At 57.8% G+C, this 23265-nt stretch overlaps 1 protein-coding gene across 3 annotated transcripts in view; it reads left to right on the top strand.

Moving 5' to 3' along the window:
* JAKMIP1 (janus kinase and microtubule interacting protein 1) overlaps positions 1 to 23265 on the top strand; it is a 136704-nt gene that overhangs the window by 102305 nt on the left and 11134 nt on the right. For 2 of the 3 annotated variants that reach the window (XM_086705490.1, XM_086705491.1), the window contains exons 11-20: positions 470 to 598; positions 1863 to 1946; positions 5043 to 5105; positions 6775 to 6873; positions 9555 to 9656; positions 10338 to 10391; positions 11018 to 11083; positions 16656 to 16724; positions 17989 to 18066; positions 21028 to 21231. In XM_086705490.1, coding sequence (XP_086561616.1) covers positions 470 to 598; positions 1863 to 1946; positions 5043 to 5105; positions 6775 to 6873; positions 9555 to 9656; positions 10338 to 10391; positions 11018 to 11083; positions 16656 to 16724; positions 17989 to 18066; positions 21028 to 21231 — 948 coding nt within the window. Of the gene's footprint in view, positions 1 to 469; positions 599 to 1862; positions 1947 to 5042; positions 5106 to 6774; positions 7188 to 9554; positions 9657 to 10337; positions 10392 to 11017; positions 11084 to 16655; positions 16725 to 17988; positions 18067 to 21027; positions 21232 to 23265 lie in introns of those variants that run through there. The other variant, XM_086705492.1, reaches the window with a different exon arrangement.

Raw genomic sequence — 23265 nt, 5'->3', positions numbered from 1 at the left:
GACTTTTCACGTGGACGCGCACGGAGCCTTTCATGTCAGAAGTGTCCCCTAACGGGTGCTTCCCAGTTTTCACAACCACAAAGACGTGCCACTGGCCAGCCAGTCGCTGCACCCTTGCGTTCCTGGGGGGTTGTCTTTGGAGAGGTTCTCGAAGTGAGAAGCACGGAGGGAGGGGGCACAGAAACGTCCACCCGTGGGGTCCGGGCTGGCTCAGGGGCGCTCTTCCCCTGCCTCCCTTGCACGTGACTCAGGGATTCCGGGCTTCCGCGAGCTCCCGGGGAGGGCGCTGACGACGGGGACGGCGTCTCCTCCCGCAGCCTGTCACCCAGGGTCCCCAGTTACATCCCGGCGGTGACCGGCTCCCCCAAGGAACTGTGGGCAGCGGCTGTGAGGGCCGGGTGTGTGCTTCCTGGCCGAAGCCTCACCACGCCACGCGCTCTGTTGTGTCTCTCTTCTCCGGTACATTCAGACGACGACGAGAGAAGAGGCCGACCTGCGGTTCTGCCAGCTGACCAGGGAGTACCAGGCCCTGCAGCGGGCCTACGCCCTGCTTCAGGAGCAGGTGGGGGGGACGCTGGATGCTGAGAGAGAGGCCCGGGTGAGTGCGCAGAACGCCGGGTCCCCGCGCCCCGCCTTTGACGCTTGGAGGGGGTTGCGCGAGCTGATGGGGGACACCGTGGGCAAACCCGTGGGCCACCGTGTGACCGCAGGCGCGGCCAGAAGAAACGATGCCGTGGTCCGGCACACGTCACGCGTGCCGTCTGTTGGCAGGAATGCGTTCAGACCCCAGGGCTCAGCAAGGACCCTCCTCTCCCTCCCAGGCTGAGAAACCCCTGTGCACATCCCGGTGTGCTCCCAGCCCTCAAGGCGCTTTGGTCCCTGCCGGCCACCCAGGGCTGGGCCAGGCCCCCGTTGCACTGGGCTGAGCTCTGCCTTCCAGGAAATTCCACCCGCTGGCCCTTACCCCACCCTCGGGAGTCACATGGGCCGGCGGCTGCCTGCCCCTCCTTCTGAAAGCGAGGGGCCCCCCCAGACACAGTGCTTTACCCAGCACAGTCCCCGTATCGTTCCCGCGACAGCCCCGTGAGGTAGGGGGTGGCAGATGAGGCTGGAGTGGGGGAGAGGAAAGCTTCTTGTGCCGCAGTGGAGTTCAGCCTGTAACCTTGTAGGTGGGAGGAGGTAACAGGGCTGGGCTCGGTGTGGCCTGCCTCCTGTGGCTGCCAGCGTTTAAAAGTCAAGAGATTTCGCGTAGAAATTCAGGTTCCTTACCTCTCTCGGCGGCTCACAACGTGCTCGGCCGGGCAGCAGTGGGCTTCCTGTTCACGTGGTGTCGGCTTTGGGCCGCGGCTGAGTGGGGATTTCGCCTGAGGGGGGGGAACGTGTGCCTCAGTTGGTCCCGATCCCCACCCCCTGTGCGACCCCACACTCAGTCTGCTTCCCTTACTTACATACCCGCCCGGTCCTTGAGACACTTGGGTTTTCAGCCCTTCCCGTAGGTGATAAAGGGCCCACGAAACGTGTCTGGGAGCGTTGGGAGAGGCAGCCACTGAACGTGGTCGGAAAGCCAGGGTGGGGACCTTGACATCTGGCTTCCGGCTCGCTTACCCCCTTGTAGAAATGAACCCCTTCCCTAGGCTTCCGTGTCAATGTCTGTAAAATCCAGGGGAATAGAGCCGACGACCCCTCAAGGTCTTTCGGTTCTTAAACACGTATAACGTGCAGGCGAGCGACCCCACGTGCTGCTGCGAGCCCGTGCTCCCCCACACGGACGTGCCTCCAAGGCCCGGATCGTGGCGCGGTCCTTTCCACCCTTGTCACCCATTCGCGGTGACCCGCTCGCTTTTTGGCCCTCTCCTCTCCAGACTCGGGAACAGCTCCAAGCTGACCTGCTGAGGTGTCAGGCGAAAATCGAAGATTTGGAGAAGTTGCTCGTCGAGAAGGGACAGGTGAGTAGAACGAGCTCGCGGCTCTTTGCGTTTCTGTCCCCTCGTGGTGTCCCTGTGGCCTTGGTGCTGCGGGGCGGGGGACCCCCTCCACGGTCTGTGTGGTTTGCTCCAGAGCCATTAGAGAAAAAATCCCTAGCAGAGCCCAGCGAGAATATCCTACCTGCGGTGCCTGTTTGCAGAGTTTTTATAGAAATCAAACCACGAAATGCAATTCTAACGTGGCGTTTTCTTTGTGGGCCAAATGCTCAGAAGTGGGGGACACTTCACAAAGCGAGGTGGTGACCACAACCCGTTTTGACTTGACTCTGAACGAAAAGCTGCCGCTGGTTCTCAAGATCCAGTTGTGAAAGTGAAGGGGATCCCCGCCTCCCGGCTTCCCGGCTGTGGCCCCGTCACGTGCCCTCCAGGTCCCTGAGTTTCTCGGAGCCGAGTCGCCTCCACATGCGCCTTCTCTGAACGTGACAAGGCCCGGTTGACAGCAGGGAACAGTAAAGAGGCAAAGCCCAGCCCCAGACCCGTCCCCTGGGTTGGGGGAGACCGTGGAGGGTGGTCTGGGCGGAGGTCCAGCCTCTCCGAGGGTTACGTTCAAAGGCGACATCACCCAGGGGTCAGCGCGGGTCGGCCGCGCTCTCCGCGGTAAGAGATAAACCAGAACTTCGCAGTGGCTTTACCGTGGTGAGGTTTGTTTCCTACTCAGCACCCTTCCTGTCCCTCCCGCAGGGGGGGTCGTCCACTCCATGTGGTTACTCAGGGATCCAGCGCTGGGGCACCAGCCTGGATATAACGGCCCCGTCGGCAGTTCGCCTTCCGCCTCAGAGGGCAGGAGAAGGCAGTTTGCTCCCTGGACACGTTTCACCAAAACAGTCATGTGGCTACACCTGACGGTGCGGGTGCCGTGCGGGTAGGGGGTGGGGAGGTCTGGCAAGGGCTCCCCGAGGTCCTGGGCTGGGACACGGGGGCTGGCGGTGGGTGTTTAGGGAAGGGGGTGTATGAGGTTCTGAACAGATGGCTTAGAACTAACTCTGAGCAGTTAGTGGCTCTAGGGCTCGGGTGGTGGCTGAGATTCGAATTCAGGCAGACGGCCAGTAACCAGGGCTGGGGGTACTCGCGAAGCCGCCCACAGCGGCAGCATTGTGGCCGGCGCTGATCGGCCAGCCCTTGGGCACTGCTTACATAACCGTGGTCCAGAACATTCCACGGAGGCAGGACAGCGGTGAAGAGCCCATACTCCGGGACCGACTTGGCAGGCATGTAGCACAACCCACGCGACCGACACTGTCTCTTTGTGCCTCGGTTTACTCATCTTTAAAATGGGGGTGATATTAATCCTTCACATACTGGGGAAGCAGAAGTGGTAAGAGGAAGCAGCCTGGGGAACAGTCCAGGTGGGAGAGAAGGCTGTTTTCAGACTCCCGTCCACCTGCCACTGCCCTCGGCCCCTCTTCCAGGCTGAGCTCACATAGCTCCTGACCACCGTCTTCGACTAAGTTACGCCCCACCCGTGGATGCTAGGTCCTATGTTTGCGGGCTTTTTCTGCTCTCAGCACCTTATAAATGAAAGGGCCACGCTGACAAAGCAAATGTCCATTTGTTCACTGAGCGCTCACCAGAGCGCTTGCCCCACGCCAGGCTCTGTGCTCGGCGTGCAGGGATAATGTATCGATTAGTGATCACTGCGTAACAAACCACCCCAAAACTTAATGGTTTAAAACAAGAAAAAAAATTGATTTGCTCATAATTCCGTGGGTCAGCGGTTTGGATTGGGCTCAGCTGTGTAAGGAGTTCCTCTGCTGGTCTTACCGGGGCTCATGCTACAGGCTGCTCTCTGGGTCACCTGCGCCCAGGTGGCCTGCAATGGCCTCTCTGTCCCGTCTGGGCACTGGTGCCGGCTTTGGCTGCCGTGTCGGCTCATGGTCTCTCATCGCCATCTCTCTTACTCTCTCCAACCTGGCGTCTTTGCCTGGTGGCCTGGGGACCGGAGGAAAAGGCAGGCCTCAGTGCACAGGTGCATTCCAAGCCTCTGCTTGAATCCCATTTGCGAGTATCCCGGCAGCCGAAGTCGCAACAGCCACGCCTGGCTTCAGGGCTGGAGAAGCCGATGCCATCCGTCATTGGGAGGAGCTGCAGAGTGATACTGCAAAGGGCCGCGGAGGTGGGAGGGACAGTTGCAGACAGTGTGCTCCAGATACAAGGATGAGTAGAACGGGCTCCGTCCTCACAGGGACCCACGGCCTCATGGGGCCTCCATGTGTCGACCCAGCGACAGTGCAGGGTGATACGTGAGAGGTGGAGGGAAGCCGAGGCTGCCGGAGCCGAGAGAAGGGAAGAGGAACGTTCTTCGTTTGTTCCCTTATCCATCCTGCCGTGTTTATGGAGCACAGGCTGGGGACGCCACGGTGGAAAGACAGACCTAGTGCCGTGTGCTCATGGGACTTGCCTGGACAGGAACCTGCCCAGGCCGAGACACGTAGTTAGGGCCTCACGGGCAGAGGGACCAGGATGCACCCGAGAGCGTGTCCGCGGGTGTGGGGGAGACCCCGGGTGCAGTGAGCAGGCCTGAGCGGGTGGGCAGTGCCGATTTGGTCGCTCTGCAGCTGGTTTCCTGGCAATGACACTCAGCGTGGGCCCCCTCTGCTTTCAGGGAGCGTGAGCGGTAGGGAAGGGACACCCCGCGATCCCGCCGGCTCGCTTTTCTGGGTGTAGAGGTTTAGAGGGATGATGAAGTCTTTCTAGCTGCTGTCTCTTCTCTGATCTTTTCATAGTCCCCTTTTTTTTTTAATGCTTATTTATTTTGAGAGAGAGAAAGAGAGCACATGCACAAGTGAGGAGGGGCAGAAAGAGAGGGAGAGAGAGAGAATCCCAAGCGGGCTCTGCACTGTCAGCACAGAGCCTGACGCGGGGCTCGAACTCACAAACCATGAGATCGTGACCTGAGCCGAAATCGAGAGTCGGGCGCTTAGCCTACTGAGCCCCCCAGGCGCCCCATGACCTTTTCATAGCCTTATATTAGGTGACTTTTTTTCGCTGACTCCGTCTTTGCTGCGTGAGCACCTGTTTGCTTCAATGAGCGTGAACATATTTAGTGCTTTTTCTTAGGATTCCAAATGGGTTGAAGAGAAGCAGCTTCTCATCAGGACAAACCAGGACTTGCTGGAAAAGGTATGTGAGCGTCAGTACCCTTCCCGCCCCCTCAGAGAATCAGGGACCTCAGAGGCTCAGCCCGACTGAGACTCTGCCCCATTGCCCCCATGGTGGGTCTGGGTCCTGACCGCTCTCAGAGCACAGACCTCTTCCTCACATTGAGTCCGAGCCGAATTCCTGGGGCTTCCCAGGCCTCGGCCCCGGTTCTGTCCTCTGGGACAGGGCGTGCGCCCTGCAGACACAGTGAGGGCCGCCCGCCCTCCCTCCACAGGGCTTTCCAGGCCGCCTCTCCCATTGCTCTGGAACCCCTGGCAGGTCCCCTCCCTCCCACGTGGCGGTGGGGGTGGGGGGGACCGAAGGCGCTAGCCGCCCGGCAGGCTCTCAGGCCGTCACAGTCCAGTTCATGGACCGGAAGCCTCAGTGCTGGCAAAGCTGAGCCTGTCTTCCTTCTTGCGGTCATGGAACTTTCCAGACGCCTCTTGAGACAGCAAGGGGAGTAGGTTTAATGCTTTGGGATGAGACCTCAGCTTTATGTTTCTCTCGTTTGTGTGCAATCCAGAGTGTTGTTCTGTTTTGTTTTCTTTGTGCAGCCACCGTCACAATGCAGCTTTAGGACCTTTTCTGCTGCCCACAAGGGTCCCTTGTGCCCATTTGTAGTCACTCCCTGTCTCCTCCCACCACACCCTCACCCCCACCCCTTGGCAACCTCTGTCCACAGAGGTTTGCTTTTCCTGGACCTTGCATGCCAGCCGCCCCAGACCTGGGTGAGGCCTCAGCCTTAGAGCATCCTAGAACACCTGCAACGTAGAGCCCGGGCTTGCCCCCCTCCACCCCCGCCCCCAGTCCCAGCTCTGCCACAGACGGGTGTGGCCGCTCACTGCCCTGTGTTTCTCCATAGCGTTTGGAGCTCGGGGACAGGGCGTGTCGCTGCCCTGCAGGTCGGGCCTGTGCGTTGGGAGAGATTTCGTGTCCTGCTCACTAAATTCAGGGAGCCATGGAGAAAACACACTGTTTCCAAGAGTCCCCTGGGGGTGCAGGACCCCGTCAGTGGAGACCCTCCCTCTGGTTCTCCTGGCAGGAGGAGGGAGGCCCTCTGTAAGGAGGTGTGCCTTATCTGAGTCAGTCCTTGCTGCAGGACTTTATGCCCCTGCGACAGAAACTGAGGCACGGAGCCATTAGGGTGCTTTTCCAGTGTCTCCTGGCGGGTGTTGGACCAGGCGGCCCACCTCCCCAGACGGACTTGTGCCTTCAGGAGAACTGCTTCCACTAGGCCTTCTCCTCAGCCCTCTGGCAGGGTCACAGTGGCGGCCTGTGCCTTCCTGCCGCGGCTTGGTGCTGTCTGTCTGGGGGGGGGGGGCCAGCTCATCCTGGGGGGCCAGACCGCCCGCGAAAAGACCACACTGAGGCTTTGGGATCAGAAGCGCCCATGGTGCGTTCCTGCCTCCCTCACACTTGACCTCAGGAAGGGACTTAGTGGCGCCGTGCCTCAGTTTCCCCCATCGCTCATTTATTCGGCAAGCCTATGAGGAGCCCCTCTTCCAGGCCAGGCCCCCCAGGGGGGTTGGCAGGGACGGTGCAGGCGCCCCCACCCCCGCACCCTGCCCGCGCTGAATAGGGTGCGTCTCCCGCGGCCCCCACGTGGACGGCGGTCCTCCCGCCCGCTAACCCACAGGTGCGTCTCCTCTAGATTTACAGACTGGAAATGGAAGAGAGTCAGCTGAAGAACGAAATGCAGGACGCCAAGGACCAAAATGAGCTGCTAGAGTTCCGAGTGCTGGAGCTCGAAGTAAGAGACTCTATCTGTTGCGCGCTCTCAAACGGAGCAGACCTTCTCTTTGAGCCCAAACTGAAATTCATGTAAAGCTCCCCGATGCCCTCCAGCATGTGTAAAGGGACGTGGTAGAGTTCTCTTTTCTTTTCTTTTCCTTTCTTTTCTTTTCTTTTTTTTTTTTTTAAATCTGTATGTTCAGAATAATTTCACTGCCTTAATATGTTCTGGAGAGAATGCTCACCGAGGTCTTTGGACATGTACCAGAGCTAATCTATTTATTGCCTACGGCTTGTTTTTTGCACTTAATAAAATAATTTGTTTTTGCAATATTTTGCCTTTTTTATTTGTGTTTCATTTCCATAACTACTTCTTTCCCGCATGCATAGTCACCTGGTATGCGTTCTGCAAAGTCGGACAGAAGCGCTGTTGCAATTAATAACACACCTTTTTTAAGTGACCTTGCATGCAGGGAATGTCTCCCTTTGAAAGAGCGGGGTCCGACCTGGCCCGCAACTGCCTCTGTAGCGTGTTCACTGCTAGTTCGGCCCATGTTCTGTTTGCCGAGGTGAACACAGGTAAGTAAGCGAGCAGGGGGAAAGGAGGTATCTGCGTAGGCGTTTGAGAAAACCGATGCCATTGCCCCAGCTCCCTGATCAGTGAACACAGGCCCGTGTGTCATGGCAATGTTGCATTGGACTGGAAATGTACCTGTTTGTACTCGAACCGCACGACTCCAAAATTCCTGGTTAGCGTGGAGGGAGACCGAGCGGTGTTCGTAGGTAGCGGCCGTGTTCCAAACCTTCAGTAAGGTCCCTAGTACAGAGCTGCATCCAGGGCAAGACCGCTGACGGTTTTTTTGCTTCCCACTGAAACCTTGTTTTCGGTATGTCGCTGTATCGCCTTGCTGCCACCTGAACGTCATGACCCTTTTGTGTTTGTTTGTCTGTCGCCATTTAAACACCATCCACAGTTTAAACATCAGCCATGTTTGTGACACTCGTTTCTCTAAGCACCTACAGTGACGCAGCCCCGCTCTCCCTCGGCTGAAGCCTTTTTGCATGCACGGAACCCTCGGGAGAAGCGAGCGCCTTCGCAACATTGGTGTCCCCCCGATTTTGTTCCCTCATCCTGGCCTCAGTCAAAACTGTTTGCGCTAGACCTTACCATCTTGTCCTTTGTTGTGTTGGCGTGGACCGTGGCCTGAAGGTCTCGAAACCAAGCGTTACCCCTGCAACGCAACTCTTGCTTGAGCGCCAACTGGGCCTTCGTTCACGCACTAGGAAATCGGAAGCCACGCGAGGTCACTGTTCACACTTCGGCCAGCTAGGAAGCCTTTCACAGCCCTTGGTCACGCATCTTTCTCATGAGAGTTCCATGAGCGTTGCTCAGCGTGCTAAGACTTTCTTGAAGTGTCTCCACTGTCCTTCAGAGCCGTTAGAGACCAGTTTGGACTTTCGTTCGGATAAAATATGGGCTTTCTATTGTCACTTTTTCTATGGAGACTCCACTTAAGCATTGCAGATAGAAAGGCATCCGTAGAAGAGAGCCACTGTGAATTTTGGTCTTCGTGGCTGATAAGGGAAACGAAGTTTTCCCCCTGAACTGCTTCAAACAAGGTTAGCCAAGTTGCACCTTGTGGAAGGTAATTGAATGTCCCCTGCCACCCACCTCACCTTCCTCTCCCCATTAGCCTTATCCAACCCCATCTGCGTAGGTCCTGCCATCCAAGCTGGTGCTCATTCGGTTACATTTCTTAGCTGAGTGACTAAAGAGACCCATGGGTGCCCTCCCTAGATTCTGCAGGAATCATCCAAAGCGGGCTTAGTCATCTTACTCTAATTTTGGCCAAATAAAAGCAGTTTGACTTAAAGGTATAATTCAGAAAGGTCTTCTCTGCTGGCCTTCCCATAAAGCTAGCCTGTCCGTTGCTCAAGTTTTAAAGGCAGCTCTGTGTACTATATCCCTGCCATTAATTGGGTTTCTCTTGTCCTTTTTAAAAACGTGTCGCGTTACATAGGATTAACGAGCACCTCTTGTGGGAAAACGCTTGCTTTTCCTTCCTCAGTGATCGAGATTTGAATAGCATCTATGGCAGGGATAGAATGATCGCTGATGTGTTAGCACGGCTCAAAAAAAAAAAAAAAAAATTGTGAACGAAGTCAGCCGATTGTCTTGAAAACGGTGTGAATCCAGGGTTCGTGTCCCGGCCCTGCCGCTCGGGAGCTTGGGACCGGGACTCGCCCCCCTGTCCACGAAACGAAAGCAATAACGCCTGCCTCGTGGGATGGTGTGAGGGCTCAACGAGGTAGCGATTTGCCGCAGGGCACGAGGAACGCCATAGCTGGTGGCTGTGCTGTCAGTTGAAATTTCACACACTTGTTCTTACCGAGTATTTAATGAGCTGTGGCTTCCCGGGCTCCCGTCGCGCAGCAGGTGAACACATGCCTTGGTTAACCGTTTCTTCCTAGCGGAGTGGGTAAGAAGTAGACACATTTCGGCTCGAGACCCGCCGCCCTGCAGAGGCGGGACCTCGCGGCGTGCTCCTTCGTGGACCAGGAGATGGTAGTCTGAATGTGCGCCTTTTAGTAACGCCTTGGCCAACTGGAACCCGTTGGTCTTTGCTGCGTAACGTGGGAAAGTGGCAAGTGGTAAACAAGCCAATAAAGTTCTGTTTTTAAACCAAATCTTTTCCCCAGGAGAGAGAGCGGAGGTCGCCAGCATTTAACCTCCAAATCAGCACCTTCCCCGAGAACAACAGAAGCGCTCTCCAGCTGTTCTGTCACCAGGAAGGAGTTAAGGTAGCGTGCTTGGGGGGTGCCTCCGCTCAACCCACCGCCAGGGGCCCCCTCGGATGCCAGGCGCAGCCGTAAAGGGGGATTGTGCCTTTGTGTCACACACACAGCCGATTTTAACGAGGTAGCCTGCCCCCCGCCCCCCAACACCGTATTTGGAAAGTCGGAGTTTGTGTCTCAGAGGGTCACCGAATGTCACCCTCTGTGTACCCGTGTTAAAAGAGCAGAAGCGTGGCACCCAGCTTTGAGGGCCCACCCCGGCTTGGCCGCCTCCCAGCTCCGGGCTGTGAGCTCCCCCAGCCGCGGGCTCCCGTGTGGGAGGTGAGACCGGCAGCACCCGCCACGAGACGAGACGAGACGAGACGTGACGTGACGTGACGTGACGTGGGCGTGACGTCAGAGCAGCGCCGAGCGCAGCGGCCGCGCAGTGAGTGAGAGGGGGCGGGGGACGTGGCTGCGGCTGCCGGCCGGGGTCCTCCTGACCCTCGCGATTCCACCAGCCGTTCCTGCAAAGCTCAGCCTACAAGCAGCAATCACTGCCTTCTCTCCCTCGACCCCCGAAGGAGCTGCCGGGAGCCCTTGGCCCCGCCGCGCGCACCGAGAGGGACGGACGAGGCCCCGGCGGTAGAGACCGGTCTGCACGGGCTTGGCGGCTCCCACAAAATGAACGTTGGCAATCTTTTCCAGGATGTGAATGTTTCTGAACTTATGAAGAAGCTAGATATCCTTGGCGATAACGGGGTAACTATGCCGGCCGGCTTCTGCTCTCGCGCTCTCGTCTCCACCTGGGTGTGTCCTGTGTGCCTTTCCTTTCTGTTCGGTTCGGGTTCTTCCCAACGTAAGAGATCTGACACGCGCAGTGTAAGGCTTCTGTGTGGCCGTGCCCTCGTGGGGGGTGGGCGGGTCACGCTGTCACGGGCGGGCCTCGCTGTCGCAGGCGGGTCACGCGTTCACGGGCGGGCCGCGCTGTCACGGGCGGGCCGCGCTGTCACGGGCGGGGCACGCGGTCACGAGCGGGTCGCGCTGTCACGGGCGGACTTCTGGACGCAGCGCTTCCTTCGCACCTGCCGGCGATGCGGGCGCACGAGGGAGCTCCCGGAGGGACGGTGGACCGGTGGGATCCCTCGAGGTTTCTGAGATCAGAACGTGGCATCCCTGCCCCCTTAAGAGACTGGCTGGAAACAGGCCCTATCTGTCAAAGGCCTGGCCCCAGATAGGACACGGCTGCCTTTAAACATGGGCCCCCTTAGAGTGCGGGGGCCGAGCCCCGGGGTCGCCTCTCGGAGGGGCATGGAAGCCGGTCAGCGCTGTCTGCACGGGGACGCGGGGTCCAGCGTAAAACGCCCTTCCCCATTTTTGTGTTTTAGAATTTGAGAAACGAAGAACAGGTTGCAATAATCCAAGCTGGAACAGTGCTTGCCCTGTGCGAAAAGGTAGAGCCCCGCGGCACCCTCTGTCCGTGCACCGCGTCGCAGCTCCCCCGGCGCCACACGAGAAACGGCACCTCGGCGTCTCGCTTGGCTCTGGGGCATGACTTCCCGCGTCCGCGTCTGCATGTGCACGCGCATGTCCGCCCCTTGCCCGTCCAAAGCCACACGCGCTCGCCTTAGACAGCTTAGCGCACAAGCCGGCGGAAGCCCCCACGGAGGAAGGAAAGCACCTGCGACCCCGGGGTGGATTTCTTTCCGGTGTTTTGCCCACGACCGTTTTTTAAGCCTCGTTGAGATCCGGCTTGACTTCCCGTCTTTAGCCCTGCCTGCCACACTTCCACCCGCATCATTCCACCGTAGGGTTCAAAGAAGTTCCTTATTCCTCAGCTGCTAGTTAGCGAGGGGGTTTCCTTTTTTTTTTTTCTTATTTATCATGATGCGGTGGTGAATAGCGTTGTGCGTCGATTTCGATCCACCTCTTAAGACCCTCCCACAGGACAGATTCTAGATGTGGAATCACGAGGCCACCGGTAGGGAGGTTTCTCAGAGCTTTAATATTGTCAAAGCGTCCACCCGCGTGTTACCGCATTGCCGGGTCCACGTTCAACTGGGGGCCCCGCCGTTAGAGACCCCTGCCGGCTTGATAGGCTTGGCTGAACTTACATGATGTGACCGTTTCCGTTTTCATGTATTTGAGTGCTAGTGATCCTGGCTTTTTATTGTGTATCGTCTGTTTTCTTCTTCCTTGTGAACTATAATTACATTTCTTTTGATGATGTCCATTGGGTTTGTCATTCATTCATTCATTCATACATTCACTCCCTACATATCTGTCGTTAAGTATGGTGTTTCCTACTGACTTCTCTGTGGGCCTTACGTGTTGAGATAATTTATGCTGTGTTTGCTAAAAATACGTTCTTGGTTTGCTTACCTTTTACATTGGTGTAGGATAATTTATTTAAAACAAAAATTTTTTTTAACGTTTATTTATTTTTGAGACAGAGAGAGACAGAGCATGAATGGGGGAGGGCCAGAGAGAGAGGGAGACACAGAATCTGAAACAGGCTCCAGGCTCTGAGCTGTTAGCACAGAGCCCGACGTGGGGCTCGAACTCACGGACCGCGAGATCATGACCTGAGCCGAAGTTGGACGCTTAACCGACTGAGCCACCCAGGCGCCCCTGGTGTAGGATAATTTAGGCACGCACGACTTTCATGTCGCCCCCATCCAGAGAGCTTTTCCTTTCGAAGCACAAGAGTTAAACTTTGAAATACTATTTTAATAACGATGAGGTCTTAGTGACCTTAATCAAACTTCTTTCCAGAATTTTTGGAAGGGCATAGAAAATACAGATAGTCTGCTTCACTGGGCTCCTGTCCTTCCTCCCCACTCACGTGAAAAGCACTGAGTGTTGGTAACAAACTTGGACAAAGCTTTGCCTGAGGTCACACAGGTGGTAAGTTACTTCCCAAGTCACAGCGTCCTCAGGTGGACAGCAGGTGGCGCTGACTCATGCCTGGCTGGCTGGTGGAACAGTATTAGGCACATGGTACATGGTCGGTAAATGTCCCTCGTACCAACATATGCAAACTCGGCCGCCCAGCCTCCTGTAACAGTGCTCCGGAGAGTGTTACACAACGTGCCTGGTAAACACTCCCGACTTGGATTAGTGCCACGTCCTCCCTGGAGGATGCCGTAATGTCAGGCCCAGTAATCCCTTCCTCATCCCCTGGGAGGCCCCTCCTGCGTTGACTCCCGCCCACCGCTCAGCCTTCCGCAGATCGGTCTCTGGATCACTCTGAGCCCCCAGACTAGGAACCCGTGAGCCTTGGAATCCAGGACATGGCATCTAAGCAGAAGCAAACATTGTTACTAAGCACCTGGGGCAAAGCTTGCTTGCTAGAGGGTTTGGGCAGTGGTTGTGGACGGGGAACTAATGGCCGGAACCATCCGTGACTTGGGTGGCTGATTTGGGATGGGGCTGGGAATAGGCCAGGGTTTCCTGGAGGGCCACACCGGGTGGAAAGTTCACAGACTCACTGAGAGCAGCCCCTTTCGAGCCACTTTCTTCTCCCACCCAGGCCCTCCCTGACCTACTCCTCCCCACGGCCCGGAAAATAGTGGGCGTCCAGACCTGTAGCCTTGGGCCCTCACCTCAGATCTGTGGGACCCCTATTCCTCTCAGCAACCATGCGAGATTAGTGACTTACCCCTTCTACACCTGCCTGGTCGGCAGCTGTCACCCCCCACCCCCACCTTCACCAGCCAGCTGTGCAGGGGAGAGGCGCCCACCTCCCAATCTGGGACTGTCCTTGGGGGCTGGACTCAGACCAGTGTTTTCCCATTTTCTTAGATTGGGTCTAAGAGACCCCAGCCCCGTCCTGGGCCTGTGACTAAAGATCTTGTAGGTTGGGAGTCGCTGTATGTCCCCCTGGAGGGAATATTAATGTTGAGAGTGGCCCCAGGAGGAAAGAAAGGTGGGTCTGCAGGACAGAGGGAACGCCCAGGGAGACAGACTACCCGGTTTGCCCGGAACTGAGGCGTTCCTGGGACACGGGAACTGAAACAGGGACAGCCCTGGACAAGCAGGCACGAGTTGGTGACCCTGGAGCACATGGGCTGGCAGTGGGATCTGAGACCCACCCAAATGTGTGTTGTTAAAAATCACCACCCAGTGCCAGTATCCGACCAAACTGAGGTCAACTTCAATTTTTCTATTTAGAGGGACAAAGCTGTGCGTGTAGCATAGAAGCGAAGTGCACCCCTAGTTGGGATGCCACGTGGTGTTCCTGGGTGACCTTGCTCTGGGGCTTTGTCTAGCTCCTAACCCTTCCCCGAGGAAGCCCTGTCCCCACGCCACGTCCTCTGCGCACAGCACATGCCAAGCAGAGAAGCTTGGACATAGGACGTCTCAGGGTTTACAGGTGATCGTGAGTCACAACTCTTCCTTATGAGTCTCCCTCAAGTTCAAAACCAGTTGGGAACCAGTTCAAAACCAACCAGAAAGATGGAAGTTTTTAAGAGAATTTCGTGTTCTCGCTGGTAACACCAGATCAGAGGGTTCGGCTTAGGCCTGCGGCCACAGTCAAGCTCTCCGATAGCTGGCCTGGGGTCACGGTATTGGGACCCTCTCTGGAGGGAGCGTCGGGGCTTAGAGGCTCTGGGGCTCAGAAGCCGGCACCTGTGGGCAAGGACCTGGCTTCCTATAGAATGTCCTCTTCCCCTGTGGGCTGACTCACTTCTCCCCTGAGGGCTTAGGGGAGGACAGGTGTCCCTGTCCCCATCACCCTCCCTGCTGGCCAGTAATGTAGTGCTATTTGCATTTAGGCTCTTGCTCTGGGAGAGGAAGAGGGGCCCACTGGCTATCTGGCGGGACTCTTTGATGGGAAATTCATGACCTCACATGCCCAGGATGCTCATGGCCAGCGTTTTCTGCCCTCATGTTACTCTTTCAATTGCTGAAAAGCACTTGTCAAAATTGTTTTTTCTTTCTACGCGTAATAGGCATGTCACATCTCTTTAACAGGAAGAAAAGACTGGACACCATATTCTATAAAGCCTATTCTGAGAGTAGCTTGCTGTCATGATTCAAAACTGGATTTTTAAATTTTTTTTCCATTTAGACTTTATTCATTTTATGACTGCTTGCATTAGGGTATTCAAAACGAAATGTGTCATTTCCCGCCAAAAATATGCCGATCTATTTCTGAGACATTGCACAGCCTCCTAACATCTAATGAAATGCTCCATTCTGGGCGCCTGCTTCTGCTGCTGGCTCTGGGTGTCCAAGACATTGAAGGGACCCTGTGTGATCACAGCTGTATCTAGTCTTGTTTCCTCCACGGAGCCAGCACACCCCCTCCCAGACCTCCACATTCTCACGTCTGCTCTCGTTCAGCAAAATGTTTGTTGGGCACATGCTTCGTGCTGGGGCCCGTGCAGGGTAAGGAAGTGTAACAGACCGTGTCTGATGTGGTCCCCACCTTCGGGCTTTTGTGGGAGGGAAACAGACAACAGCAATCCGTCAGGTGAGTGCCGTGAGAGCCGTTCACAGGATGACACAGGGATCCCAGAGGGCACCTGACCCCATGGACTCAGGAAGCAGGGCAAGCTTCCTGGAGGAGACAACAGCTAATGCGGCCTGAGGCTGAGTCGGTGTGAGCTCGGTGAAGGCCTGGGACTGAGGCTGGTGTGGGGGAGGTGGTGATGCTCTAGGCAGGGGGAGCAGCAGGTGCAGAGGCCCTGAGGTGAAGGAAGACTGGGCTTGGTGGCCCCCAGGAGCGATGGGCTGTCCCTGAGGGCTTTAAGCGGAAGCAGATTTTTGAGAGGACGTGAGGGCTTGAGAGCAGAGAGGGCTCTGGGTCCAGACAGGAGGCTGGAGTGACGGTGGCCGTGGTTGTGCAGCGGGTGGGTGTTTGAACCAGGAGGAGGTGGACCCAATGCATGGGAAGGGAAGGAAAAGGTGGAATCGAGGCTGCTCCCTGCTTCCTGGTTTGGGTGAAATGGGGCTCTTCCCCCACAGAGGGACCGGGGAGGCCAGGGAGGCATCAGAGGGAGATGCCATGGGGCGGTCTGGGCTGGAGAGCAGAGGGGGCACAGGGGCAGGTAGAATCCCCAGGGAGGCGAGGGGGGAAAGCCAAGGGCAGGGCCCCAAGGGGACGAGAAGCTTCAGCCACCAGGGAGGAGGAAAAAGCCAGGAGGATCACACGGCAGCCGAGGGAGGCTGGGACGCCCGGAAAGGGGTGTGGTCCCCAGGCTGGAGGCAAGGAGGCTGTCTGTCCCGCCGAATGCACACGTTCATGCACACTGTCACACACGGACACCCCCAGCCCACCCCCCCGGGTCCACCCCGCAGCCCATCTCTTAGGTGGGCTCCTCCTAAAGACATACCTATGTACCTCCATCCAGAGAAACAGCTGCCCACCTCCCAGCCCAGACCCAAGAAGAGGCAGACTGCCCCCTGCCCCTGACACCTGCCCTCGGCAGGTGCTCGCCCGCCCGCCTCCGCCCACCCACGCCCTGGTGCTCAGCACACCCCTCACCCCACGGTGCACCTCGCCTCTCGGGGCTGCTGCCGCAGGGGTGCAGACTTGCGGGCTGGGTTAGAAGTCCCCATGGCCCACCTGTGGGACCTCGCACGAGCGACCTAACTAGGCAGCCACGTCTTCCCAGGCTGCCTATGCCGTGGGCTGGATGAGGTCCTCAGCATGAAGCCCCCATCGCACCTTAGACCTCGGTGACACTCAGCAGGCCCGCTGGGCACCGAGTCAGGCTCCCACTGAATGCACACTGACTCCCTCCTGGACACACACACACACACACACACAAACACCCAAGTGCAGGGGCACACACACACACACACACACACACACACACACGGATACCCGTGATCCACTTGATCCCCGAGCAAACATCTGTCAAAGCTGAACATCTGAACAGACTAAGAAATTCTGTTTCGAGGCCCCCCACTGCCCCAGGATGGGACGAGGAGGCCCCCTACACACGCGGCTGGGGTGAAAGGCCCCCGGCCAGCCCTGGTTCTCACGTGTGTCCCTCTGTCCCTGCTGTCTTCCAGTGGCTGAAGCAAATAGAGGGGACTGAGGCGGCCCTGACCCAGAAGATGCTGGATCTGGAGAAGGAGAAGGTAAAAGACTTAGCCCACTGGGAGGCAGGCGGGTGGAAAGGGTTCAGGCAATTTCCCTCCCAGGATGGCTTCTCGTGTCTTTTCGTGTGCATTTATTTGCACGCGTTTCTAAATTTTGCTTTTGCCCCAGTGGCCGTTCTGGGTAATTGTCATCCATTGGCTTACTCGTCCACTCGCTCGGTCACTCACTTCATACGTATTTTTGGAGGCTCTTTATCCCAGGCGCCATGCCAGGATTAGAGGTCTGGTAATGAATATGCGGGGTTCCTGCCTCGAGGACCGAGCTCACAAGCCTGGGGGACGTGTGCTCATGAGCCGACAGCCACAGTGTAGCCTGAGGACACCAGGATGGGCGTGTGGTGATGCCGGGGCACTGGGCCCAGCGGCCTCGGAGACACACAGCTGGGCCTCCCAACTTTGCTGGCCCCCTTAATGGCCATGAGAGTTTGGGAACGCGGCACTGGACCCTGGCGCCCTTATTGCCAAGCGGGGGTTCCAAGTGCCCCAGCCTGGGGCTGCCAGAGGTGGCTTCCCAGAAGAAGTGGCTCCCGAGAGCCTTCAGAGACCAATTCAAGTTTTGCAAGTAGAAATGAGAGGTGAGAACAGGAGGTAGAAGAGCTTCCAGCCTGGAACCCCAAGTGGTGTGAGAGAGTCCTGGCTTGGAAACTGGTCCCTCCTCCGCCACCAGAGCACTGGGGCATCCAGGGCAAGGCACTGGTCCTCTCTGGTCCTGTTTCCTCATCTGTAAAGTCAAGGGACTGCAGTAGACCAGTCGTCACCTTGAAAGCCTCAAGTCAGTCCTGGGGATTTGCCTTCAGGACGCGTGGTGCGTGCAGGGACTAAAAGAGTGAGCCAGTTGGTGCGGGGGGTGGGGGGGAGGGCACGCACAGCAAGGAGACTGGTCAGGAGGTGGGGAGGTGATGCTATTGGTGTGGGGGGGAAGAGCCTCATCTGGGAACTGTTGAGACGGTCTTCAGGGGCCACCGGGACGTGACAAGAGGAACTGAGAAGGATTCCTGCTTGGCCACCGGGTGGGAGGGGTGTCACGTCCTTGCGGTCGTGGAAGGGAAGCTGGGAGGGGGTGGGATCACGGGTCCTGGGGCAGACCATCGCCTCCCTCCTCACCTGAGCACCTGGTGGGTCCCCGGCTTGGTGGGACTGCCGCTGTCTAGCAGAGGTGATCAGGTGAGCTCTGAAGATGCTCCCTGTGATGAGTTCTTGATCTTGATCTGATCTTGATCTTGGGGGGGGCTCCCCTTTTCAGGACCTGTTCAGCAGGCAGAAGGGCTACCTGGAGGAAGAGCTGGACTACAGGAAGGAGGCCCTGGACCAGGCTTACCTGGTAGGACCAGACGCGGGTTGGATGCTTTGGCTCGTTGAACTCACCCTCAGGGGCTGTTTTTCCCTTCGGGGCTGGCACTGCGTTTAGGGGCCTTACAAGTGCCACGTGGACGCCATCAAAATGCCCTGTCTCTGTCCTGACCGGAAGGACCGTACAGAGAAATTGGTTTTTTTCTCCCAATCAAGCATGATTTTCAAAAAGTTAGCCTGATGGTTTCTTTAGACATGCGCATCCAATGACAGTAGTTGTTTGAGACGCGTGAGAAGAAAGCGTCTCTCTTCTGTGTTTGGTTGTACTTAAATACTTATTTATGCATCACCCTCCCACCAAGCAAGCTTTCCCGGAAACAGGAACGAGGGTCAGTCACCAAGGAACACAGAGGCAGAGCACTGAGCAGAGGCAGGTGGTCGTTAGAGCCAAAGGGACCTGCCGTGAGGTCCTGCGTAATATTGCGTGTGGGTCACACAATCTGTTCCGGGCTTCCCGGTGAGTAGCTTCAAATGGGATCACGCCCAGGTTCATATGTCATAGGGCTTTGAGGACACTCCTGGCACCGAGTGAGACCGGGAGACAGGAGGGGCACCGCCAGGGTGTCCCCACGGCACAGAGGGCGAGAGAGCTCAGGGTCACATCTTGTAGGAAGAAGGGGTATTGTTCCCAAAGCCGCGAGTCTGTCTTTGCCTGGGTCATTTGTGGGTGAAATTATTTTCCAAAATGGGTTAGTGCCTGTGACCTGCAGAGTCAACACATGAAAAATGACTTTCCAACCCTTGTTTCCTTGAGCGTGTCCGGAAGACAGAGAGCAGGTGGCTCGGGCTTGGTGCAGGCAGGAGATGCTGGGGTGAGGGCTGGCCTGCCTCCTGGAGGCCCTTGGCCTGCCTGGGAGTGTGGACGGCGTGGAGCTCTGAGGGAGTAGGTCGGTGGATTGAGCCTTGCTGGGTCTGACGTTTGCCGTCCAGGGCTTACTTGCGGGCACACGACGCTATAACGGTGTGGAGGGCCCTGCTGAGCGTGAGCCCCACGGAGGGTTGCCTCCTTCCCTTCCCTCGCTGGTTTTGCCTCGACTCTGCCCACCCTTGGTCTTTCGGTGAACGCCTTTCCTGGCGTCACACGCCGTCTGTCACGCGGCACTGCCTCCCCGAGCACTTCCGGAAATCTCCGCGCAACGTGACTTGTGTTCCTTTGTTCCCGAGGAGCGGGGAGTTGGGAGGGCTTCACAGGCTCTCAAGGCAACCGAATAAGTTCGGAAAACCCCGAAGGGCTTCTTCAGTCCTTGAATACGTTGACGGGTAGGCCGGGGCCCCGAGAGGATCATAAGCAAGGAAATTGTCAATTGTCAGATGGTTCGTGGGCCATCTTTTCAAGGGACATTGTGCAGGACTGGCGATTTTCAACACATTTTGGAAAAGCTTGGTGTCCACATTTGGCTGTCTAAGCACCATCGGCAGGAGGGCCCTGGGGGACCCTCAGAGTCCTGCTTCTGCAGAGCAGGCCCCTGGGTGCACTGACCCCGCCACGCTGTAGGAACTACGTGCAGTCCCAGACTGTTCCAGAGCCTCGGGTGGGATTTCAGGCACGTGACGAGGTTGCGTTCTGATGCCGTGTTGGAGTGACTTGAACAGTCAGGGGAATGCCACACTCCCAGAGGGTGACAGTGCGGTGTGCCCGGGCAGGAGTGAGGATGGCAGGCGCCACGTTGCTGGCCTGCGTGCCTTTGACATTGCTCTGAAATGGGGCAGGTCCACAAGGGAGCTTCCGGAATCGGGGGGCGTGGGGTCCTGGCTGGAAGCTGGTGGGAGCTCTTGAATGGGGAGGGGGTGATCTAGCAGGGCACAGGGACAGGCAGGCTCCATGTGCAGCCCGCATGGGGACCCCTGGGCTGGGCCGGAGGACAGACTCCCACCTTCTGGGGCCGGGAGAGGGGAAGGTGATTATGTCTGTTGGTTAAGACTGGGCCTGGCCTGATGGGTCTGGAATCCCCCCGGGGGGGGGGGGTCTGCACAGCCACGCAGGCTAGAGGGGCGGCCTCAAGCCACCTCTCGCCTCTGTTTGGCACTTTCCACCCAAACTAAAGACCAGTCTGTCTGGTCTCGGGAAGACAAGGAACCGTTCCTTAGCCCCTAAGGTCCCTGAGCTGGAATCCCCGAGGCCTAGGTAGGTGGGGAAGTTACTGGTGCGGATGCAGACCCAGCAGCCTGACCCATGACGGGGTTGGCATCCGAGGACGCTGGGGGGGGGGGGCGGATTTAGGGAGGCAGAGAAGGAGATAATTCTCTCTTTTGTCCCTAGATATTCCCATGAGGTAACTATATTTTAAGTGTCTTACGGTGAAGTTGGGAAGAAATAGCTTCCTCTAACGATTAAAACTCTTGCCTTTCACGAGGTGCCTTCGACCGGCCACTAACCTCTCATCCGCTTCGCTAACACGCGGTGTCTTGCAGGGAGGGCACGGTTAGGACGTGGTTACTCTTTGCTGTGGGTGGACATTGCATTCCTCACTAGCTGGCTGAAAACCACGTGGGTGCAATTTGACCCATATCTCCCCCGCTGACGCCCATGATCAAAGGGGAGATTTGTTCCCGAGGAGCGGGGAGAATGCATCGGGGGCCGAGGATACAAGGAAAAGTCTCTTGAATCACACGCTCTGCGGGGCGGTTACGATTATTTCTTCTTACTGCCCTGGTCCCCTCCCGCACAGAGTAGGGCATCTCGATTGAATGGAGCGAGACATGTTCTCCAAAAGCTGCTGTGCCCGGGGCCCGAAAGGGGCTCCCTCGCTCCCCGCCACCCGTGTCTGCTGGCTGCTCGGCGAGGCACCCCCCCACCCCCCGTGCCCCGACCCCGCACGCCTCCCCTCCCTGCCTGAGCTCCTCAGCTCTGCCTCCCTCAGCTGCAGTGTCCCGGCCGTTACTGTCGACCCGTTTGTGACCTTGCGCTGTCTGTGTGATTTGGGCCACTCAGAAAATCCAGGAGCTGGAGGCCACGCTGTACAACGCGCTGCAGCAGGACCCGGGGCGGAGGGCCAGCGAGGCGCTGAGCGAGGGCCAGCGGGAGGATCTGCAGGCCGCCGTGGAGAAAGTGCGCAGGCAGATCCTGAGGCAGAGCCGCGAGTTCGACAGCCAGGTTCTGCGGGAGCGCATGGAACTACTGCAGCAGGCCCAGCAGGTGAGGGGCAGGTGGCTGGCACCGGGTGCCCCTTGCCCGCTTCCCAGCCTCTGGCCCCTCCAACGGGCCCCTGGGTGCTCCAGGCGTGTTGGATGGACAGCTGGCAGCGAAGCGAGCTTCCGTGCAGTAAGGCGTGTTCTCCCAACATGGCAGGTGCATTCCTGGCAAAGCGGAGCGAGGTCCGCAAACTGTTTTTCTGATGCGCGTTGATTTCAAGGGTAGGGCCCGCCCCCTGGCTGAGCGGTGATGCAAACTGAGGCCGGGGGTCCCCTGGGTCCCCCCCCCCCCGCATCTGTGTTCTATTTGAAAGTCAGGTTCTTTTTTTTTTTTTTTTAAGTGTTGAGTTATTTTTGAGAGAGACAGAGACAGGATGCGAGTGGGTTACGGGCAGAGAGAGAGGGAGGCACAGAATCCGAAGCAGACTCCAGGCTCCGAGCTGTCAGCCCAGAGCCCGACGCGGGGCTCGAACCCACGAGCTGTGAGATCGTGACCTGAGCCAAAGTCGGACGCTTAACCTCCTGAGTCACCCAGGCGCCCCTAAAAATCAGGTTCTTAAAGCCAAGAGGCATTGCCGAGCAGTTTGCTCTTTTGCTGTATGTTGTGATGATGGCCGATCTGAGCCCTGGACCTGGAGGCCCTATTAGTTGTTAACTCCGAAAACCTAAGTGTATTCCGAGGTTTGGGGTCCTGTGTGAGTGACGTGGGCTTGGCTGCAAGGCCTCCAGGGTGACCATGGGGACAAAGAGGTGGCAGCAGCATGCTCACACTTGAGCGCTCGTGGTTGCAGACCCTTGACTGCCGCCCTCCCCCTCTGCAGGGTGGGGACGACGATGTCCATTCTCGATGCGAACACTAGAGCTCAAGAAGGTTAAGTCGAGTGCCTGAAGGTCACACAGCTAGCGGTGGCGGGGGGGGGGGGGGGTCCCACCAGTGAGAAAGGACCTGGGAGACCAGGGGGAGGAGGCGACGTCACGGCAGGCAGAGCAAGCAGACACATCAGGAAGGGGCAGGGGAGAGTCGTGTCTGAAGACAGCACAGGCCCCAGGGGATTCGGGGAAGGCACAACGGGACACAGACTGCATGTGGTGCAGGAGAGAGAGAGAGGAGGTGGTGAGGGAAGGGGGGCCAACAGGCTGGGAGGGCTCTTCATTCAAGACTTGGTTTGGCTGAGAGGGCACGCAGGCAGGCCCTGGGACCCCCGCCTGGCTGTGGCCCCCGTCCCCGCGCTGCCTGCTCTGTGCCGGCAGCCTCTGCTCATCTGCCCGGAAGCAGCGTGCCTCCAGCGTGCACACGCGTTCGCACACACAGCCTGTGTAGACGGAGAGGGAGGCTTCGCGACTAGGGAGGTTCCTGATCAGGTTGGACCAGCAAGGGGAAAGGGGATGGAGAGGCTGGAGAAGGAGGGCGGAGAAGGGAAAGGCATCCATCCACTGACTGAGAAGGTCCGATGTGCAGAGGGACGAGTGAGGCCAGGATACAGACCAGCGGGCGAGGGGGAGGCTCATGCTTCTGAGCAGGGCCTGGGGGGTGGGGGGGGGGGGGAGGAGGAAACAGTGGTGAAGCTTTGTGCCCTCACGCAGGGTCGGGGGGTGACGGTGCTGAGGGGAGAAGAGAGGCCACCTTTGCTCACATGAGGACCGCGGGAGGGGCGGAGGCGGAAGGGAGGACTTAGAATCCCCGTGGCCCCAAGTAGGTGGGGCAGTTGCTGGTTCAAGAGAGGCCACTGAGGATGGAGACCAAGAATTTGCAGGTGACAGTGACCAGAGTGATTGTCAGCCTTGCAGGGCGGAGCGGGGAGGGAAAGGGAGGCAAGAGAGGGAGGGAGAGGAGGGGCTTACGGTCAGTTACCATCAAGGAGATCCTGGCGCAGGGATATCGGCGTGGGCGTTTGCCTTTGAGAACACTGTCACTGAACCGCCTCTGTTACTGTCACATCAATAGTGACAAGTGGCCTGGGGCACCCCCAACCTGGTGGGGACCCCAAACACAGCACAGATCCTGACCAACTCTTGTGGCTGAGGCTGTTGCGCCAGA

This window comes from Puma concolor, chromosome B1, assembly GCF_028749965.1.
Source record: "Puma concolor isolate L17-30 chromosome B1, mPumCon1.1.hap2, whole genome shotgun sequence".
NCBI lineage: Eukaryota > Metazoa > Chordata > Mammalia > Carnivora > Felidae > Puma > Puma concolor.
Note: the sequence above shows the minus strand (reverse complement) of the source record. Positions and strands in the feature narration are given on the sequence as shown.